The following is a 23,424-nucleotide window of genomic DNA, read 5'->3' on the forward strand; positions in this document are numbered from 1 at the left end:
GGTGACCTCCTCTCTATGGACTCATCCTTATTGAATCAATTGTACATGACTGTATTACATGGCTTTGCCCCAGATATTTCCTAAACACATTTCTGCATTAAATCAGCTCCTGCTTTTCATAGGTACTTTGCTTTTGTTGAAGGTCTTTGCAAAACACAATTTCATAGGAAATTGTATTCTTTTGAAATGAAACAGGTAATCAGAAGGAATAATGTGAAATTTGAGTATATGATCATTTTTAGATGTTTATAATTTTCATTTGTTTACATCGTTCACTCAAGTATTTCTTTTCATGTTTTTTGCAAGCTGTATGTGGTCCCCCTTAAAGGTCTGAAGATGAGAATATACATATAAATAATTTTGGCATATCCATTCAAAGTAAGCAGATGCACATGTAAATTTCAGAGGTTAGGGTGTTCCCTTTTAAACGTAAATTACAATGGAGCATCTTGAAGGGGCTCCACCCTCACTGGAGCATGCCGGCTAAACAGACTATTGCTGAACTCCTCTTAACATTTCACATCTCATTGTACATGTCCAACATGATCATGTCTCTTTTTTCCTGTCCAGGACATTGCCCCTTCCTCAGTCATCCAGCCACTCTGTTTGCATGGCCATTCAATTGTTTCTACTGCATCCTTCATTTGCATAAAGCCTCATCTCAGCAAACCACAGAGTATGTACTTTAACATAATCAATAAATACTGATAAAAAAAATTATCATAAAAGGTTACCTCTTTTTTCCATAGGATCAACCAGTTTCTATCAAATTTGAGTGTTTGGGGCATTTAGCTCTTCTATTGTGAGGGTGGGATTTACCTCTCAATATTCATACAGTATATACAAATGTCCTTTCTTAGTGGACACATAATGCATTAGATGTACCATCCTGCCAAATTTTAGCTGAAAACAGGAAACAGTGTTGAGATTAATGAGCATCACTGGGTGAGTGAGCCAGTCCACTTTTCATTTTTGATATATATATATGTGTACAATGGTGTGTGTTTATGTGCACACATTGATTAGTATCTTGTGGATTCTAGATATTTCAGCTTTGTTCCCCCATCATATGCATCCTTATATGAATGCAAGGTACAAGACATGCCAGGCACTGCGCAGGCAAAAGCCCTGTTTTCTCTATTTGTCTTTTTGTTTCTAAACTTGTTTTACTTGTTACTAGATTTGATTAACATTAGATATGATCTGGCTTCTAGTTAATCAATTAAAGTAGCCACTGGAAATAGAATACAAGGATTTTAAATTTAGCTATCTGTTGCATTCATTAAAAACCAATGTGACAGCATGTCTACACTGCCATCTGGATAAGTCACAAACTTGGAAGAAGTCAGAGAGAGAATGCTAATTTACATTGAAACACCTGGAAACTTAAGATTTTGAGAAACTAAAACTGCGATGTTTTAAATACTCCTATAATCAGCTACTAGCACTGTGATCTCAGGCGCCTAAGCTCAGTTTTCACCGTACTAGTGATTCAGAACTAGTCTGTCATCCAGGCAACATTCTTTTATAAGGCCTCACTGAGACTGTGACCGCCAAAGCTTTAAGTTAGAAGTTCTCTAATTTTTTGTTGTTCTTTCCTTTTAGTCATTCTGCTGTGTACTTGAGAGGTGAGTTGTTTGTTAAAATATTTATTTATTGAGTTTCAGTAAAAAGTCAAATTTCCTTTGGAGACAAATATAGTGCTTTTTTTTCTCCCTCTGTTTATCTTGCTGGATAATACTCCATACCACATGGCTAAAAAGCACTTGACTGATCTCAGGAATCATTTAATTCCTTAATGTAGTGGCCTCTCCAGTAAGCACAATGCAATCCAATCAAATATATGGGTAAAATATAACAAGTTATTTAGGAGCAAAGACAGACTACCAGCTAATCTGCAAAATCTGTAAGACATACAACACTAGAGCCCTCAGAAGGCAGTAATACAGGGTCATAGTTTCAAACTTGTCTATGGCGGCATGCTACAATTAATTCAGGATATTCTGAGGCTAATTGGGGGCTAGCATGTTTTTAGTTAGGTAGACCTAGTAAAACGGCTACTCAGCATACTATTATTTACTTAATCACTCTGTGTAGCATTTTAGAAAGAAAAAAATAACAAAAGACTAACATGTATAATGTAGGTATTACTTTGCCACTTTTATTGTTCAAAAACAACTGTAATTCACTTTAAATATCTGCACTTTTATTGGGAAAACACATAGAAATCACACTGCATCACATATTACTACAATTCCCTAGGTGACTGTCTTTGCAGACCTCTGAATATTATAATGAAACAAGTTTTACCTCTGCAACATTGTAAGGATGAGTTATACTTGAATGAGTGGCTAAAAATAATTGTTGCACATATTCTAGGGCTTATTGCTGAGAGTGGAGAAAAAAAATGTGACAATTTATCCAAACAGGGTGACCATGAAGCAAAACTAGCAACAAAGCTCAAGAAAAGGAAAGTGTGATCTCAAATGTGACCATTTCCACAAAAAAATAAAAAATAGTAAATAAAGAAGCAAATTAATAAAAAAAATAGTGATTTATCAAACTATGCTATATTAAATAAGCATGATGAACCACTGCTAAATCTTTGGAAGTTTCATTACCTCTACTGGATTACTTAAAATATCTGCTAATACAGTGGAGCACTTTAAAAACCTACTGAAAACACATTATTTTAACATGGCCTTCTCATAACTTCACTGTAATTTAATCCTGATACTCTGTATATCCAATTCATTATAATAACTATTCATTCAAAATCTGTACTAACCCCTACTCTCTCTTCTGTTTCCTTTTCCGGTGTCCTGTTGGTGGTGGCGTGCGCCACCACCATCTACCCAAAGCACCATGATGTTCCAACAATGATGGATGGATTAAAAGCCATCAGCATCAAGTGACTCAGTGAAAAACCCGAACTACAAAGAGGACTATTTCATTTATGTTAGGTAGAATGCCCAGAGGGGACTGGGTGGTCTCGTGGCCTGGAACCCCTGCAGATTTTATTTTTTTCTCCAGCCTTCTGGAGTTTTTTTTTGTTTTTTCTGTCCACCCTGGCCATCGGACCTTACTCCTTTCTATGTTAACTAATGTTGTCTTATTTTAATTTCTTATTTTGTCTTTTATTTTTCTTCTTTTCATTATGTAAAGCACTTTGAGCTACTTTTTGTATGAAAATGTGCTATATAAATAAATGTTGTTGTTGTTGTATTTTAGCCTTAAATGGCCAAGCGAAGAAGTATCTGATCTGAATAAGCTGCAGTACTATATTCGGTTTTCTGATCTACAATATATGCATTAAAATTAAAAATTACTAAACAATAATTTGTGCATCAACAAATGGGAAGAATAAATATAGTGTGGAAGAAAAATACAGCTAATTAAATACTGTAATGTCTATCTACACCGAAAACTCATACTTCCACAGTTTTAAAAAAAAAAAAATCTATGTTTATGATTTCTCAATGTTTTGCATTTATGTTAACATGTTTTTCAGGTGCACTATATTTATAATTACTACATAGAAAGCTGAGCTCTTAAGTACAAATGTGTTAAATAAAATGAAGTTAAACTGAGTATTACAACGGGATTAAAAGGCACTAAATTTATAGGACTAATAAAATATATAACCTAAATCTATAAATACTTTTTTGACAAGAAAGTAGGGAGAGGGATTCAGTTGCATATTTCCAAAGACTAATTCACAAACTATAAAAGACTATACAAATTTATACAATGATACATATTATATACGTAATATGTTCATTTGCTGAAATTGTTCAGATTAAAATGTAAATCTGGTCATATCAGAGAGAGACAGAGAGAGGTTGGGTACACGCACTGATGCTACACCCACCACATGACAAGCCACCAAGACTGGGACCAGAATGCAGCAGGTGACACCACACTGGAATAGTGTGAGGTGTTTTTTTTTTTTTTGTTGTTTTGTAAAAAGGGTGGGGTGTTGTGCTAAACTGGATTTCACTAATAGATTCCAAACCTACACTGACACAGGGAGATCTGTTAAAAATAAAAAGAACAATTCATTGAAGACCTTGTTTAAAGTCTAGAGGAGAAAATATATTTGGGAAAAAATTGATTATTAATAATTTAACAAGATGAGAAAACGCTTTACATGAGAAATGTTTATTTTAAAAATAATGCAGTATTATTAAGAATGTTCACTGAATGATGCCATTTTTGCTCACTCCCTACACTGAAACACCATTTGCTATAAAACTGAACTAGGCACACTACCTTGTATGATATGCCGACATTTAACTACACCGGTCTTAACAAAAGAATGTAGATATATGAATGAAACCAGGCTATGCAGTGCAGCACAAAAATAGGCAAAAGCAAAAGCTTAAATATAGGAAGAGTTCAGCTAAATATTACATCAAGAGTATATATAGTGAGAAGAAATGCAAAATGACACCTTTTATTGACTAACTAAAAAGATTACAATATGCAAGCTTTCGAGGCAACTCAGGCCCCTTCTTCAGGCAAGAAGAAAAAAAAAAAAAGATGTAAATGCCTGAAGGAGGAGCCTGAGTTGCCTCGAAAGCTTGCATATTGTAATCTTTTTAGTTAGTCAATAAAAGGTGTCATTTTGCTTGACTTCTCACTACATCCATATACATAATGGCTAACATGGTATAACACCCTAGAGTACTACATCAAGAGTATGAAACCCTTAGTACAAAAGATCAAACTCACACTTACAATCTGCTTTTAGACTAACAAAACCAGGTATTCACAACCATTCCAAGTAACTGTTAATTTAAAAAAAAAAACTAACTCTTGTAGCAACAAGGTTTGTGCAGAATTTGAAGAGGATTTTTGAAGCAGCGTTAGCACATACATGAGACTATAAATGTTTTGTTTTAAAGAGTCACTCATGAAAATCTCAACTGAATAATTTTAAAAAATATTAGTTCCAACAAAGGGAAACAAAGGGCAAATAATGGTTGTGTTTTATTATTTCATAAAAAAAAAGGAAGTCTTAAGAGCTCAGATCAAAAAACTGTTTGATACAAATATTAAGAAAATATAACTTTCATACCTTACTGCAAGAATATGAACAGGTTGTGAACGCCACACCTTTGGTCTTGGGGAAGTTGGCTGTGCCGTGTTTACACCGGTGCTCTGAAGATGACTGCGGCAGAACTGACCATTCTGAATGAGAGATGTTGTTTCTGAGTGAGTGTTGCATGGGGAATACAGGTTTTCAAAGGAGCAGTTCATATCATTCACTAAAGCTTCTAAGTCAACATCATCATCTATAAGAGAGATTAGAAAATACTTTTTCTCAGATTTACAAACAGAAGATGTAAGTATAGGCAAATTTGTAACTTCAGTAACTATGAAATGTTTTTAAACACATATCACATTCACATTTTACTTTAAATTAAAAACTGAAACTAAAATAATTTAATGATCCTAATTTTTTTGATAGCACTGTATAAGCTAAATCTATAATTGACATAAATGCTTCTTTGAGAAGAAAATAGGAAGAGGGATTCAGTTGCATATTTCCAAAGAGTAATTCACAAAATATTTAAGTGACTGAAATAGAGTTTTTATTCCAGTAGATTTACTAGGAAAGTTGCAAAAAGTATGGATGCTACAGTTACAGTATATGAACAATACTACAAAGACTGTCTTAGGTTTTTTTTGTGGTGTTGTTGTTGTTTTGCTTTTTTTTTTTAAACTTCTAAATCATGGGTGTTATTCAGTTTAGGATACAAATTCTGAACATGGCCAAAAGCAGACCATTGCAGATTCTGGAATATAGATATTGCCCAGTTTATTTTTTGAAACCTTTATCTAACAATACAGTGTTAAAAACAGTACAGAGCCTTTAAAGTTAGAAGAGCTGTGATGACTAACATTACACAAACCCAGCTACCTCAGTGTCCCTCGCATGCATTCATACTAATCAACAAAGAACATTTTACCTGCATTACTTTAGGCTTTTATACTGTATAGGGCAAACAAACAAACACCACTGTTATTAATATTTCTCTGAATTCAGCAATCAATTATCGAAGCAATGCTTATTCCTCAGGGTTTAAGGGAGGCAAAACCTAATGGCTGAAAATGAATTGCTAGCAGAGTGTGTAGAATAACATCTGAAACAAATAAGGGAAAATGAAAATGATCTACTGTTCAAGAAAAAAAAAATACTGAAATGCTATCAGGTGAATCTAAATGGTATACATTTTTAGTCTTTCACTAAAACATCTTGCTTAGCTTTGGCATTATCAACATGAAACTTTCATATTTAGGTGTCTCTTATGTTTTAAGAACTATTTCTAGTCTTAGAAAATGTACCACAAAGTATTTTACCCTGCAATTTACAGGTTAATATGAAATATTTACCATTTGTTTAATGAAAATAATTCCTTGCAATGTTGTCAGCATAAACAAATAAACGCACTAATTGACCGAGATGTTTCAGATAATCTGAAAGATTGAACATTGGGAAATTCTGATTACATTTTCAATTATTTAAAAAGCAGTAAATCAACATACAGCTCAGCAGTGAACTACAGAATTTAACTTTGTACAGCATGGGAAAGGTGCTATATAAATAAAATGTATTATTATTATTACTGTAAGTAACTTAGTATGAAGAACAGACTTCTACAGATCAGACTGCTAGATTACTATGACCATCTAGGCTCACATGAACAAAGTATTTTGAGCCTAACTTAACAGAAAATGCCAGAAAAGCAAAAAAAAAAAAAAAATTTTTAAACTTGTTTAAACATTCACAAAACCTTATCTTATGCCATTCAAAATGTTTTGCATTGCTTGTTCCATAACTCTTTTTGTGAGTGACTCAATACCATCATCACTGGAACAGTGCATGCTACGGAGGTAGATAAAGGTTGAGGTGATGGTCACATAGGGCCAAGGTCTGCAAAATAGTGAGGATGTGGCATTTCTTCCTATTGACAATTCTGAAAAACCTCTATAACCATATGGTATGAGCATGGACACTGTCGAGAAGCAGAAGTGTGATAGCTGAAAGATTTCCTTTCCACATTTAATTACTGGCTACTATCAAAAGCAAACCAGCCAAATACTGATCAGTTATGTAGGTCTTTATAAGCATGTAATTAATAAAAATTACACCCTCAGCACCATAAATTGTTTACATAATCTTGACAACACTGCCTTGGATCTTGAATTTTTCTAGTGGCAAAGAATTACAACATTTCCATAATTTAAACTGTTGTTTAGACTCTGGGTGATCCATTTTTTTTCTAGTTTTGGTTATTTGCTCAAGATTGGATGCCATTACGCTTCATTTCATAAGTGAACATTCCACGCAGCCAAAGTTCACAAATCTAATGTTTAATTGTTCATGAAGAATATGTTCAGCTGAACATAATCAATCCGCTATAGTGTTAAACATCGCATGTACCATCACTCTTCAATTCTCCATTACAACTTGCTTCACAGTAGCAACATATAGTAGCAGTCAATATCAAAGTCTGGTCAGACCTTTCATAATATTTGAGACAAGTTCTACAATGCAGGAATTCTACCACCCATCTCTTTATTGTAGCATATGAGGGGATCTGGCCCAGTACAGGCTTTATTAGGTGAGAAATAATTTCTGAAGGCATACTGCTCTCTGGTGTTAGAAATTTAATGATACTTGATTTTGCAGTTTTTGGCATCCTAGTTGACTTTGTTTCAAAACAAGAAACACATTGTATGAACCATAAAGGTTACAAATTTGAAATTCACGTATTTCACTTATCTTCTGCCAAATAAGTACTGTAGAATACAACTTTCTAGATATGTGTAAAACTTTTTGATCATTCCTTACAAGTTTGTACTATATATAGGTTAGTTTATGTCCATCAAAAACATTTTCTTTAAAACATTAAGGTGTGGCTAAATGTAATTTTATACACTATGGCATATCATTTCAAAAACATCATATAGATTACACATAATAGTGATGGTCAAAGCAAAAGTTCACCTTCTCACTAACATGGGTTTAAATATATTTTGTTATTTTTAAACAACAAACATTTAACCAGTCGTGATACAGGGAGTAAGCATGTTATTTAAAGTCAGGCTACAGTCATTCTTGTAACAAGTAGTCAATATTTTTTAAGATAACAATGAGATAATATTTGTCCATCTAAACATGAATATCTTAACATGTTATGCCAAAGAGTACACAGATATTATATTACAATGACCATGGCCAATCAGAATCAAGTCATGCCTTATTTCAGACCAGAAGAACATTTCCATTCATCTTTTGCAAGCAAATGGCAAACATTTTAAGACCATTTAGCAAATTCTGAATTTTGCTCCCCAATCTGGTGGAAAAAAAATTTAAATAGATTAGGTGTTATGCTAGAATGTTTTAAAGAGTACAATACAGAACATAGTATTTTCGGCAAAACTTTCAGTTGCCCGAAAAATCTAAGCAGAAGAAAATCTGTAATAGAGTAGCATGAGGAAAATATAAGGCATGTTAGCTTAGCATTAACACGTGATATGAAAAGTATGTGAGTTTCCACAAATTTGTGTACACAGAACAAGTATCTAGCAATTTGCAGTTGTACCAGCCATTTCCAAACCAATTCATTTGTTGCTAATATCATAGCTGTTAATGCTGCCACCTATCACAATCCTCTTCCATTTGCTGTTTAGGACTACTGTAGTGCATGCATGGTGGGTAGATGCAACATTTTAAACAAAGTTTTGCTGCACCCCAGCTCACAAAAGAAGTAGATGCATCTGTAGCTGTTCCATTGATTAACACAAATAATCTCTATGAACAGCTACCTTTTTCAGTGGTTTAGTTGAGCCAAAAAAAGCCATGTCTGTTTGACTGGCTTTTAAGAATCTTTTTTGATATCATCTAAACAATTACAACTTCCAAGTGCCATACTGTATAAGACACTACAATTGTAATGTTTTTTTCCTGCATTTGATTATTTGCATCTCATAATTTCTTAGCTTTAATTTTCCATTAACCTGTATCAATTTTATTGCAATATTAAAGCTCTGTAATTTTAAGTTATCAAAAAGTCTTGAGCTAAGAGCTAAAGACATCCAGAATTTGTTTGCATTCTCCAATGTTTTCCTAAAGCTACTAAAAAAACATACATGTACACTATTCCTTTAACATTTAGCTAGTACACTGTTTTGGGTAAGAAAAATTAATGCATTAGGTCACATTACATGTCATGATGAGCATAAGTTGTTTAATTTCTTGTTAATATGTTCTTAATGTATTCATATTCGGATCACCTTTATCCTTGTCATGCAGTGCTGCAGATTATTACTTGCTTAACTACTCAACCACAGAAATTAATTTGGTTAGGATTACCAAATTTCAGAAGAATGATGCATATTCCTAGGGAGCTCAAAGAAAAAGGCATCCCTACAATTTTAGTCAGTTATTTGGAATCTATGTGAATTTTGCAATCCCTGATTTTGAGTATAACAACACAACAGGGATGCAATGCATTTGACAACATGTAATACAGCAAAACACTGCCATCTTTTTGTGATTTTTAATTATACTTTCAATCTAGTCTTTTTATAAATTATGTAAAACATTTGGACTAGCTAAACATCAGCAATGGAAACAAGGCATAAAACCATTCTTACAGTATGACATTTTTACTAATGTAGACAAAAGGCCGACTATAAAAACTCTATGAATAAAGTGCTTTACAAAATAAAGACTACTTTGTAAAATAAAGAGGGATGCAAATAGTAAAAAAATACTTATATATAGTAAAAGCACTCTCTCTTTGTAATGCATCATCAGTGAAAAGAAAAAAAGGCCTATAAATGAACTCAAAATTCACACACAGGCACACAAAAGCTCAAACACCATACACATTCTCAAGGAAAAACACTGACCTGTTTGTAATCAAGTCAAAATTATTAATCATGCACTACTTAACCATCCGTTTAACAGGAAGAAACACACTAATGAAAGATTGACTCTGGTTATTAAAAGCATATTGTTTATTAAGAAATATATATGGGCAGAATCCACCCTTAAGAAACTTTGGTTGAGGGTGTAATTTCTGCTCCATTTATTTTCATGGCAGCAGTGTTTTCAGAGATCACCAGACATTTCAACAAACTTTGAGCTTTACCTCCCATGCTGGGTCAATATTGTGCTTAAATCTCATGCTCCGATTATTATGGATAGGTTTTTTATGGTACAATTAGATTGAAAGCTTAATTATAATGGCACCCTGTGTCTTTTCAAAATAATTCCTTTGAACTACTGAAATGTTTACTACAGAAGACCTATAAATCTTTATCCCAATTTGAACTTAATATGATTCTCTATCTTTTTATATTCATAAAAAAACACAAGTAATTAAAAATGCCTTTAAAGCATGCAGAATTTTGCTAACTTTGGTTTTGCACAATAATTACTATTGCACCTTAACACTTAATTCTACTTTATTTACATAATTTTACTTATTTATTATGTTCTACTATACTGTTATCTTTCAATCTATGACTTTTTGTTAATTTAACTGATATTCTTCTAACTTTGCACAGTTTTAGATAAGCAGATCAGGGTGCATTTCACTGCGTGTTGTCCTGTATAACTATGCATGTGACAAATAAAGAATCTTGAGAATTTCAAAAACGGAGTTTACCGCACATGCATTTATTGGTTACTTTGTTCATGTATATATATTTATATGTCTGCTTACTTAAAAAGCTACATTTACCCCAGGAGTCAAAAACGTTCTGTCTAGCCCTTGTACAAAAACCTAGACAAAAGCTGGGTTATCACCTTGGTAACCCCATGTACCTTTGGAACTGTGAGAGGAAAATAGCACGACTTTACAGACAGGAGTCCAATGCACAACTCTACTTACTTTTTTACTTTGTAAAAAAAAATTATTAACTGCTGATGATATAGATCGTTTTGTCTGTGCTGAAATTCCAAACAGAGAAACCTGTACTGACCTCATTAAAAAGATTCAGCATATTGGGACTCGCAAGATTACAAATATTGTTTTTACAGAAGTTCTGAAATAAAAGTGAAACTAATGAAATAGCAACAATTCAAAAAAAAAAAATCTTCAAAGTGTGTATCCGGAAAACCAAACTCGGGGGTTTGCGAGCGAAGCAAGCAGGGGGCAAAGCCCCCTAGTATATAAAAAAAAAGTATAAAGAAAGTATAATGGAATGGTATCAAGAGAGATTTGGCAGTGAGGGAGGAATGAGCATCCTTTAATGTGTCATAAAAAAAATTAGAAGACAGAAAAAAAAAATGTCAACAATAAAATGGTTACTCCAAAAGATGTTTAGAAGCAGCAAACAAATACATACTAGCAAGTTCAACACATCGGGTTTGGCCTGATATATATTCTATTGAATCCTTTTAAACAGAAGAAAGTACAGTAATCCCTCCTCCATCGCGGGGGTTGCGTTCCAGAGCCACCCGCGAAGTAAGAAAATCCGCGAAGTAGAAACCATATATTTATATGGTTATTTTTATATTGTCATGCTTGGGTCACAGATTTGCGCAGAAACACAGGAGGTTGTAGAGAGACAGGAACGTTATTCAAACACTGCAAACAAACATTTGTCTCTTTTTCAAAAGTTTAAACTGTGCTCCATGACAAGACAGAGATGACAGTTCTGTCTCACAATTAAAAGAATGCAAACATATCTTCCTCTTCAAAGGAGTGCGTGTCAGGAGCACAGAATGTCACATAGATAGAGAAAACAATCTCTAGCAAACAAATCAATAGGGCTGTTTGGCTTTTAAGTATGCGAAGCACCGCGGCACAAAGCTGTTGAAGGCGGCAGCTCACACCCCATCCGTCAGGAGCAGGGAGAGAGAGAGATAGAGAGAGAGAGATAGAGAGACAGAGTTTGTTTTTCAGTCAAAAATCAATACGTGCCCTTCGAGCTTTTAAGTATGCGAAGCACCGTGCAGCATGTCGTTTCAGGAAACACCTGTACAAAAGATAGCAACGTGAAGATAATCCCTCAGCATTTTTAGACGAGCGTCTGTATCGTCTAGGTGTGCGAACAGCCCCCCTGCTCAATCCCCCTACGTCAGGATCAGAGAAACTCAGCGCAAGAGAGGGAGAAAAGTAAGCAATCTAGCTTCTCAGCCATCTGCCAATAGCGTCCCTTGTATGAAATCAACTGGGCAAACCAACTGAGGAAGCATGTACCAGAAATTAAAAGACCCATTGTCCGCAGAAATCCGCGAACCAGCAAAAAATCTGCGATATATATTTAAATATGCTTACATATAAAATCCGCGATGGAGTGAAGCCGCGAAAGGCGAAGCGCGATATAGCAAGGGATCACTGTATTCCTATTCATTTTTCAAAACTTTATTATTGTTTCTGAACAGAGGAGAATCCTAGAGATTTTGGGGTACTTTTTTTTTTTGTTTTTTTGGTAAACATTTGTCGGCAAGGTAAATAACTGTTAGAAAAATCCTGAATAAACTGGTGTTATTCTCTAGCAATGGTATCATAATCTGTGGTGTTTTTAAGAACAGCACTTTTTTAAATAACATTAAAATACCTGTTGTCCAGAATTTATTAAAACATCTTTTCCCAATACAGAGTCATCAGGAGTGACATCTCCAAAGTATTAGGGAGAAAAGTCAAAAATCAAGCCCAAATATTAAATCATGTGGCATACTAACGAAACTCCTGCATAAGGAGGACTAAAAATCTTAAGTTAATTTCTTTTGAGCTGTGGGAGAAGACCACAGTCCATGTAGGAAACCCATACAACATCAACATTAGAATATTGTATATTACTATAATTGAAGAGAACTGAATGATCAGTTTGATTTTTAAACATAACATTACCTTGACTAGGAGAGTTGCGACTACATGATTGTTGGAAATCAGAACCAATCAGGTCCACAGGCCTATGACTTGCATTCCGATCCACACTGTCCTGTGTAGTAAGCAGTGAAAAAAACTTAAGTTAATAAGAATTATTTATTGCCTTTTTATTAATCAGAATTATTTTCTAATCAGTTTTCATTTTAGAAATCTTAACATTTCTAAATAATTTCATTTTTAAAATCTATTTTTTAACATTTCGAAACAACATTTTGTTTAAACCACAAAATACAATTGTAGTTTAACTAGACAGTAAAAAAATTCTGGAATTAATATTTTTGCTTAATTACTATTGGTGTACATTAAAAAAAAAAAAAAAAAAAAAGATCCTCAACCCATCATCCATGTCTTTGTACTTGCCCATAGTTATGTAGCTTTAAATAACCCCAGCTGTTTAACACAACTTCCTTCTAATTGTGCATGCTATAAAAATCAATCCATTAAAATCCTGGCAGAAAATACAATATCGAAATGCTGGTCCTGGCTTACTCTTTTTTTAACTTACTATAAAGGCACCCATTAAATGTAAAAAGCTCTAGAAAACAGAAGACATATAGCTAAAATGTAATCAACTGTTTTATTACATTTTAAAAACCTGGCATTTAGAAAATGTAATGAGAGAGCTGTGCCTGGCTGTTCTAAGTTCTTATTAGTTTACAGTGTGAACTACTTGCATGAAATGACAGCCATTTGTTAAGATATTTTGTAAATATTTACTGTAAATGGATATGGATGCTGAAGTTTATTAACTCTTAGCACTGAATTTGCAGATGCATAACTTGTTTGTATGTATTGTACCTTTTTGTATCATAAAAGAAGAAATTTCTGTAGTTTGCATGTTTCCTTTGTGTTCACCTGTTACTGTAAATCATATCAGTTTATCCCTATATGCCAAACAAGATACCACTAGAGTGTCAAAAATAGAGAACAACAACATATTTAGAGAGAGAGGGAGAGAGACAGACAGACACAGTGTGTGTGTCAAAACCAACAATGGACTGCCAGTCCACTCCATATGGAAAAATAACCCTGCCTTGCAGTTGTTGCTGCTCAATCTATTTATTAAAGAGAAAATGAAAAAGGTGTGATTGATGATAAATATTCGCTCATAATCAGGAGAGAATAGACAGGTTATTAAATGTACTATAAATATGCACCGATTAATATGCATGCATACATTCATATACAACAGCATATAAATACATATGATATGACTTTATGCTTATGGTTTTAAGCACAAAAACACAAGAGCTGCTGCATTATAGCTGAAAGGAATCCAGTTTAATGCCTAGGTCAGCCACCATTTAAAGATGATTGCTTATTCTTGCCCAGTCTATGCAAGTTTTCTTCAGGTTCTCCACATTCCACACACTAAACAGGAGTAGAAAATGAGTGGATATTATACTGTTTATGAACACAAATACAATCAATCATATAACTGAACCCACCACAAAATGAGTTTCATTTTTCCTTTGCAACAATATCATGAAACTATATCAAGATGCTTTGATTCTTTAGAGAAGAGAAATGATATCACCAACTATTTAACCAATTAATAAGTGCATGTAAATTCATTGAAAAGGGAAATTAGAACAATATCAATATTGAATAAAGCACAATATCAAAGTATATTCCTCCTAATAGTATTTTATACAATATTGTTTCAATGCTCTCAATAAAAAAAAAAAAAACTTCAGTTTGAATCATGTCAATGTCAAAATGTATCAAGGTCGATTTGAGAAAAAAAAAAAAAACAGTATAGGCTTCTTTTCTGGGCAGCTTTGCAGATGCTGTTGTGTCATGAACATGAGCCTCTGTATTACAAAGATTCCAACATATCTGTTTAAACAAACACTAGCTCAGGTTGTTATAGTAGACCCTAATTTTGCAGTAAATATAGCAGTCTTAACTATAAAACACACTCAAACTCCTCCATGTTCAATCACAGACAATTAAGGTACTTTTAATATAAATTTAACAAACATAAAAATTCTGGCTTAAAGAAACTTTTTCCCTCTTTCGGGAAATGTAATACATTTTGTCACAGAGGTTTTTTGTTTCTCTCAAAACATTTACCAGTTTACTATTTAATTAAACACTAATTAAAGAAATCTCTGCAAACTAGACAACTGTTTCATTGAGTGTACTTATTCACAGAGAAGGGCTAAGCTGCAGAATGAATTACATAAACAGACATTCAATACAAATATTATAAAATTGCAATACATTTTGCATACAGATAAGAATATATTGGGATATAAACAAACTGATTTCACACATAATTATTACATATAAAGGACGCATTTACAGTCCCAAACCAACAGCTTTAAAGAAATATAATTAGACAAAGATTCTTAAACTTTAAATTAACGTGTATGCGAAGGATAATATGAGCAAACAACTATTTAAAAAGTTATAACAAACACTGACACTGCAAACATATATTACATAGACTTAACTAGTCGATGACTATCCTGTACAGGAAATGCAGTATTTTTCTTCTTATTGTTGAGATTAGCCTTAGTCAAACAATATTTAAACCAAAAAAATACATATTGCTAATACTTAACTGGAAATGCTTTAAGAGTTAACATTAATTCAAATAAGCTAGACTGTAAAAATATTGAAGTTCGATTTATGTAAATGTGAATGCGGTTGCATTTCCCAGCAAAACACCTGTGCGCAACTCTGCAAAATGCCCAATAATGTGGCTAAAACACAGAAATATTAAAAGAATACCACATTTTGAAAAAGGCCAAAACCCATTGATTAATTTTTAATCTAAGAATACTACTTATGAAAAATGTATTGAAGTTACCATATCTATTATATAACAAAATACTAAGGTCTGTATGTCCAGTCCCTCTGAGCAATCTGAATAGTCAGTCTGGCTTTGGTGATGTGACGAAAGGAGAAGTGCAAATGTGAGATGGACGAGGAGGAATAAAGGGGTATGAGGCACATTATGACAGTAAGGCACATTATGATAGTAGCCTTAGAAAATGGCAAGTATGAAACCGGACATGAGGTGAGAAAGGTACCTTGAAATTAATCACAGAGTCGGAAAAGCAGGCTTTATGGGAACATGCTTGAGAGAGGGAGTGTTGGTTAAGAGATGTTCACATGTGCACACAGATTAGATAAACTGTAAATACAGAGGATAGGAGCTGAAGGTACTGTATACATAGAGTAATAAATTAAAAAAAAAAAAAAACTACCCTATTACCCGTCTTTGACAGGAACAATGGCTAGCTTGTTATAATGAAGCTTGGGTTTTCAACTAGTTGTCAAGTGGAGAACTATTGATTTGAAAGTTATGATTTACCAAATATATCACAACCAACACAGTAATGTAATTATGAGTTTATCCACCAATGATGCCATAGGACAAAGACGCAAAAAATCACAAGTTAATATATTACTTTGCTACATTCTGAATTTCCCTGAGGGATTAATAAAGTTTAACCTAACCTAATTGTAACTATCAACAGAAAGAAAAAAAATAAGATCTTCTTAGTGTTATATATTATGAGACTGGCAAAAGTGAATGATGATTTTTGCAAGTACTGTATGTGCACAAGACACAGCAGGTAAGTGGTTACTGAACCTGCATGAAACTTATTGTATTGTGCCTTTAATCTGGCCATAGTGGCCCACCATGCAATAGGTCATTGAATAAAACTAATGGATTAATGGAAGTTTTCTAACTTTATATGACTGGAATGCACAATTGATATAGTGTAATAATAAGGAAACCCAAACGCACAGTGCTTTGAAATACAGGACAACTGCAACTGGATACACAAGGTCAGTACACAGGCAATGTGTGTTGACAAAGCAGGAGAAGCATAGACAAGAGGTGTGCATTCCTGCAGAAATCCTCTGGCAACCAACACTAAACTGTGGTGTGAACAACAAGAAGCAACAGACGTTTGTGGACAGCCTGCAGGAAAGTGGGACTACAAAGCTAGCAAAACATGTTAGTATTTTATAACGTGTCTAAAAAACATTGTTCAGTAGGTTTTTTAGCATAGATAATAAAATAGCTCTCTCTGTAACTACCAATTGCGATGCCATGACTTGCAGTGGTGCGCATATCACATCCAGTTACTTCACAAAGCAAGCACATAGGGGCCACCTTTTTGTGCAGCAGAGACAAACTCAACATGCCTTTAAAACATTTTGTGGTGAATAAGAGTTTTATATGTGACAGTTTTACAAGATCAAATTAGTGACAGTATTTTTAAGTTTTATTTTTTTTCTAATACAAACAAGTCAAAGAAAAATGAAAGAGAAAGGTGACATTTAGGGTAGATTATTACAATTAACACTTTCTTCATCAAAGTGCAAAAGTTCTGCAGTTGAGAGGAAGGTTCACGTTCCATCAGGTCAGCTGTTAGCTACAGCTCAAGCCTTTGTGTTCAGAGATCCACAGTGGAATGGGTACACAAGTGAAAAAAGCAGAGCTAAAAAGATGAAAATGTGTTTAGTCCTGGCACAGGTTCACACACTGAGAACTGTTACATTACTAGGTATTAGTGTAAAGCTGGTGGCAGTGGAACAAAGTTCTGCACAAAATGCAGATACGTGAAAGTGGCAGGTACAAAATGAAACTTGTACAAGAGGAAAAAAAAAGCTCTGTATTGAGCTCTAGTAAGGATTTTGAAGTACACTGAGCTTTGTGGGGCCAAGGTTGGAACTGAACATGCCAAGGTGCTTAGCCAATGTCCACAGACAAATGGAAAGATTAGACTAGAAAACAATCTGCTAGTTCAACAGTTCATTCTACTACCTTGTATCTCCACCAGCATTGTATGTCCTTAAAATGTATTAAGTTCAGCTCTGAAACTGATGGCATATTTGTTAGATAGTCACCTTTGTTTCCCATCACCATTCAACCAGACATGCAGCTCTATATTTGTCTGATAGGACCTCTCTTCAGGCTACAGCTGAACGTTTAATACTGTTATCGTACAAAGACTGATTACCCAGCTCTTTAATTTAATGCCAATGTCTGCAATTGTATTTTGAACTTTCTAGCTAACAGACTCAAGCACTAGCAGATTGGCAACATCACTTTCATCACCTGGGCACCCAACGAGATGCTGTACCAAGATCTCTGCTATCCTCCCATTCCCCAATTACTATGAAGCCATGAACCACTGAAGCTCCATCTTTATTTGCTGACGACACTATCATCGCAGGCCTGATGACCAACAAGGATTGAACTGTTGATAGGAAACATATAATCTTTCTGATTCAGTGATGGAAGGACAAAAAAAAATCTATCCTTAATATCAGGAAAAACTCAGGAACTGATCACAGATTACAGGAAGCAGACTACACTGAAATTTAAATTGACCAAGATATTGAGGAAATGATCACCAATGACCTTACACAAGCACAAAATATCTCAGTTATTGTCAAGGCAGCTCACCAACACCCTTACTTCCTCAGATGTCTACTCCAACCTCTACATGTGCACAACAGAATCCAACATCACTAGCACCTACTCAGCTCAGGACTGCAATACACAGCAGAGAATATTAAAAAAGAAAAGCTCAAAATGCCACACATAGGCAAAAGGAATGTCAATCAGATAGACATATGATACTTTATTTTTCCCGAAGGGGAAATTAAAATTTTAAAGAAGCTCATAATATATATATTACAGCAAGAAACAACCGATCACCCTGCCCCCAGATAAACAACACATAAGAACTTTGATAATGGAGAGAAGCTACCATTAATAACAAAGATGGGAGATACAGTCCTAAAGGAAGTAACATCTGAAAATCATTTAGGAGTTTATGTTGACATATTTATGTAGGCTCTGTGGAAGCTGTTAAAAAGGCAAATAAAATATTAGGTTGTATCATAATACTGTTGAAAATAAATCAAAGAATGTTATATTTATAATACAGACAGACATATACAGACAGATAGAAAGGTGCTCTATGATAAAGCAATAGACAGATAGCACATGTAAAAGCACTATATGGCAGACAAACAAATGGATATTTCCCCAGGGGGAAATTTGGCTTTTTACAGAAGCTCATTAAATAAATAGTCGCACACACAATTATTTGAACCCATTCCAAAACAACTAAAAAGAAAGAAAATTAAAAAAGAAAAATGTCTGACATGGCAGTTACAGTCACAGTGAGGCAATATCCAGGCATACTGCCATTGGTATAAAGGAGCTCCAGAAGCGTTTCTTGACACACTTCTGCTAAATTATTCATTGGCTGAAAGTACTTAGTGTTATGTATGTCAGAGAGAAGATGTGCAGCACTGTTCATAATGGTACTCAGTTTTGTTTAAGACTGCATCAGGAGTCTGGTGTATAATTTAGGTCACCGTGCTACAACAAAAGTATAGCAACACTAAGTTGTACAGAAGAGAGCACCCAAGAGCATCCCAGGACTTAAGGACCTGTTATACTTGTACATTGTCCGTCAGAAGAAAGGATTCACTTTCAATGATCTAAATCAACAGGACATACATTTAACTGGGACATTAAACCCAGCATATGCAAAACTAAAGAACAACATGTTCATAATAAATACTGTACACCCAATACAGGTGTCTGATCAACCAATTCTACCAAACAGGTGCTAATGATTATCAATGTCACACGTAGGTTGAAACACAGTCATTAACTGAAACAGAAACAGCTGTGTAGGAGGCTTAAAACTGGGTGAGGAACAGCCAAACCCTGCTACCAAGGTGAGGTTGTGGAAGACAGTTTCATGTCATGGCAAGATTGAGCACAGCAACAAGACACAAGGTAGTTCTACTGCATCAGCAATGTCTCTCCCACACAAAGATTTCAAAGTAGACTGGGGTTTCAAGATGTGCTGTTCAAGCTCTTTTGAAGAAGCATAAAGAAATGGGCAACGGTGAGGATCGTAGACGCAGTGGCCGGCCAAGGAAACTTAGTGCAGCAGATGAAAGACACATCAAGCTTATTACCCTTCGAAATCGGAAGATGTCCAGCAGTGCCATCAGCTCAGAATTAGCAGAAACCAGTGGGACCCAGGTACACCCATCTACTGTCCGGAGAAGTCTGGCCAGAAGTGGTATTCATGGAAGAGTTGCAGCCAAAAAGCCATACCTCCGACGTGGAAACAAGGCCAAGCGACTCAAGTATGCACGAAAACATAGGAACTGGGGTGCACATAAATGGCAGCAGGTGCTCTGGACTGATGAGTAAAAATTTGAAATATTTGGCTGTAGCAGAAGGCAGTTTGTTCGTCGAAAGGCTGGAGAGCGGTACAATAATGAGTGTCTGCAGGCAACAGTGAAGCATGGTGGAGGTTCCTTGAACGTTTGGGGCTGCATTTCTGCAAATGGAGTTGGAGATTTGGTCAGGATTAATGGTGTTCTCAATGCTGAGAAATACAGGCAGATACTGTACTTATCCATCATGCAATATCATCAGGGAGGCGTATGATTGGCCCCAAATTTATTCTGCAGCAGGACAACGACCCCAAACATACAGCCAAAGTCATTAAGAACTATCTTCAGCATAAAGAAGAACAAGAAGTCCTGGAAGTGATTGTATGGCCCCCGCAGAGCCCTGATCTCAACATCATCAAAGTGTGTCTGGGATTACATGAAGGGACAGAAGGATGTGAGGAAGCCTACATCCATAGAAGATCTGTGGTTAGTTCTCCAAGATGTTTGGAACAATCTACCAGCCGAGTTCCTTCAAAAACTGTGTGCAAGTGTACCTAGAAGAATTGATGCTGTTTTGAAGGCAAAGGGTGGTCACCCCAAATATTGATTTGATTTAGATTTCTCTTTTGTTCATTCACTGCATTTTGTTGATTGATGAAAATAAAAGATTAACACTTCCATTTTTGAAAGCATTGTTTACAGCATTTTTTCACACCTGCCTAAACCTTTTGCACAGTACTGTATATATATATATATATATATATATATATATATATATATATATATATATACACCGAGTATACTTTATACATAAAATATATGTTGTCATACCTTGCATAACTGAATAACCTTCATGGCACAATAATAATTCAATACATTTATTGTCACTACAGTATTTGGATTTAATAATCTTCATGTGGGAAAAGGCTGACTCGCATAAATAAGCAGAGCCGAATAATACAGTCAAGGAGGCAGCACATTTCCTCATATTTGGTACTTTTCCTCTGTGAGTAAGTTCCAAAACTGTCCAAGAGCCCCAGACTTCAACTGAATGTCATCCTGTAGTGTCAAAATCTCATCCTCCACTGTAGAGGAGTTTTAGGTGAAACAAGTGTTGCAATTTTTGATGTGGGTGAATCACCCTCAACATCTTCCCTAAATGGATAGCACTTAAATGTAGTGATTGGCTCAAGTAAAGCGGAGTCTTGAAACTGTCTGTCAAAGTCTGACATGCAATTTTCAATTTGCTCTGTGTAGCGTATGCTGTTAAGTTGCGCACACGCCTTCCATTGCGTCTCCAGCTCTGATGCGAGGTTTTGGATGTTCCCCAAATCAAGGCGCTGCAGCTTTGAGGACAGATGTTGCATTTTTCGTTTGAAAGCATTAACTGAGCTAATCATATTGACCATGAAGTTCTCTTTTCCTTGCAGCTGTAAATTAAGCTCATTCAACATGTTGGTCAGATCGGAAAAAAAATGCCAAGTCTAGCGGCCATTGATCGTTATTAAGTTGCTTGTATTCTACATGTTTAATGACAAGGAGAAACTCCTTTTTCTCCAGCCAGGAGACGAAGGCCTCTTTTATCATCTCTCCATCTTGGAAGGACTTCTTATGCTTAACGATCGAGTGACTCACCCGGAATGATGCTTCGGTGTGTCTGCCTTTGCTTTTGAATTCAGCTGAGTGAAAAATGACAGCTGTCCAATTAACTGCGATTTTAGTTCCCTCTCCTTTCTCTGTCTCAGATCGCTTTTCGGAAGGAAGTCAGTTTCGTAGTTTTTATGAACAGTTCGAAAGTGCCTTTCCACATCTTCCTTCTTTGGTATAGCAATGATAGATTGAAAGATCAGACAAACGCACTTCGATTGTAACACTGTAAGAAAAAAAATCATTTTCCAATTCCACATCCAGCCCATACCCTCCCCAAACAATTTTTTTTTTAAATCCCTTCTTTAGTCGATATAAATTGGAAGGCTAACTAGATCACAGCCGGAGTTTTGAGTAGCTTACACGTATGATCACGTGCAGGATGACCAGTGTGTTAGAAGAAAAGAGATCTCAGACTGGCCGCCCTGTATGTCAATCAAGTGGCAAATGCCATAGGGAGGATATATAGACTAACGTTTAAAAAAATTTTTTTTGAATGCAACGCAATCTACCTGCACTACCTTTCCGATCTACCAGTCGATTGCGATCGACGTATTGGGCACTCCTGGTCTAAGCAGTGTGCTCCACATGTTCCTTTCCCCTGAGAGAAAGCTCATCTCAGCCTCTTGTAACCTGTAACCTCATTCTTCCTGTCATTACCTCAAGCTTATGACCACAGGTAAGGGTAGGGGACGTAGATCGTCTGGTAAATAGTTACTATCTGATGATTCTCCACACTGTACATGCAACGGAATGAGTAAGAAGTTTTAATTGATTACATGCAAATTGAGGAGAAATGATCAAATTGCAATTATAACAAATAACAAAACATTCAAAATCATGTTTTTTTTTTGGCACCTTCTTATGTATGGAACAATAATTACTTTTCAAAAGCTCAATAAAGATGCACTAACACAAACCAAAAAGTTCACAATAGTAGTTGTGGTTTATTAGGAAACTACTTTCAAGTTTAAAAGGCATGTGGTGAATTACATTAAAAGCTATTTTGGAACTTACTTAATGCATATTTACAATGAAATATAGCTTTCATTTATAACATGGAAATTACAAAAAATATTTTAAACTCTCCTTTTACTCATATTCTCATTATAACTTTTAAAAGATGTCAGAGTTAAAATAAATACCACATTTACGAAAAATATTTCTCAGAAATCCTAGAACACAGTCCTGAACTTCCAGGAATAGAAACCACATGAAGTCAAGTCAAACCAGTAAGCTGGCCACAAAACAAGCAATAACACATAAAGAAAACTATTAAATATTTCAATACTCAACTATTTGTACAATAACTACTTTTCTCCAAGTCAGAAAGTCATATTTCTAGCATTAGGGAATATTCTTGTCAAGCTTTGGCTTTAAATGCTACAGTAAATGTTTTAGCCCATACGAGTTTGGTTTCGTCATAATTCTTGGAAGAAAAACAAAATTTTCATAGTGCGAGAAAAGCCAAAACTGAAATGTATAATCAAATGTGTGTTTGCAGAAAGCACAATATACATTAGCATTACTTTCTTCCTTTGCACCGGCATTGCTTAAATAGGTTAAAAAATATATATCAACATATATCTTAACATATAACATAGATAGATATATATATATATATATATATATATATATATATATATATATATAGAATTAAATAGAGTGCAAAATT

General features: G+C 34.8%; 1 protein-coding gene across 2 annotated transcripts in view; it reads right to left on the reverse strand.

Moving 5' to 3' along the window:
* The window catches only part of grb10b (growth factor receptor-bound protein 10b), a 204,919-nt gene that overhangs the window by 65,429 nt on the left and 116,066 nt on the right, over positions 1–23,424 (reverse strand). For both annotated transcript variants that reach the window (XM_028817950.2, XM_028817951.2), the window contains exons 3-4: positions 12,882–12,972; positions 5,081–5,297 (exon numbers count right to left, since the gene is read on the reverse strand). In XM_028817950.2, the coding sequence (XP_028673783.1) occupies positions 5,081–5,297; positions 12,882–12,972 (308 nt within the window). The remainder of the gene's footprint in view (positions 1–5,080; positions 5,298–12,881; positions 12,973–23,424) is intronic.

The sequence above is a fragment of the Erpetoichthys calabaricus genome, chromosome 13 (genome assembly GCF_900747795.2).
Source record: "Erpetoichthys calabaricus chromosome 13, fErpCal1.3, whole genome shotgun sequence".
NCBI lineage: Eukaryota > Metazoa > Chordata > Cladistia > Polypteriformes > Polypteridae > Erpetoichthys > Erpetoichthys calabaricus.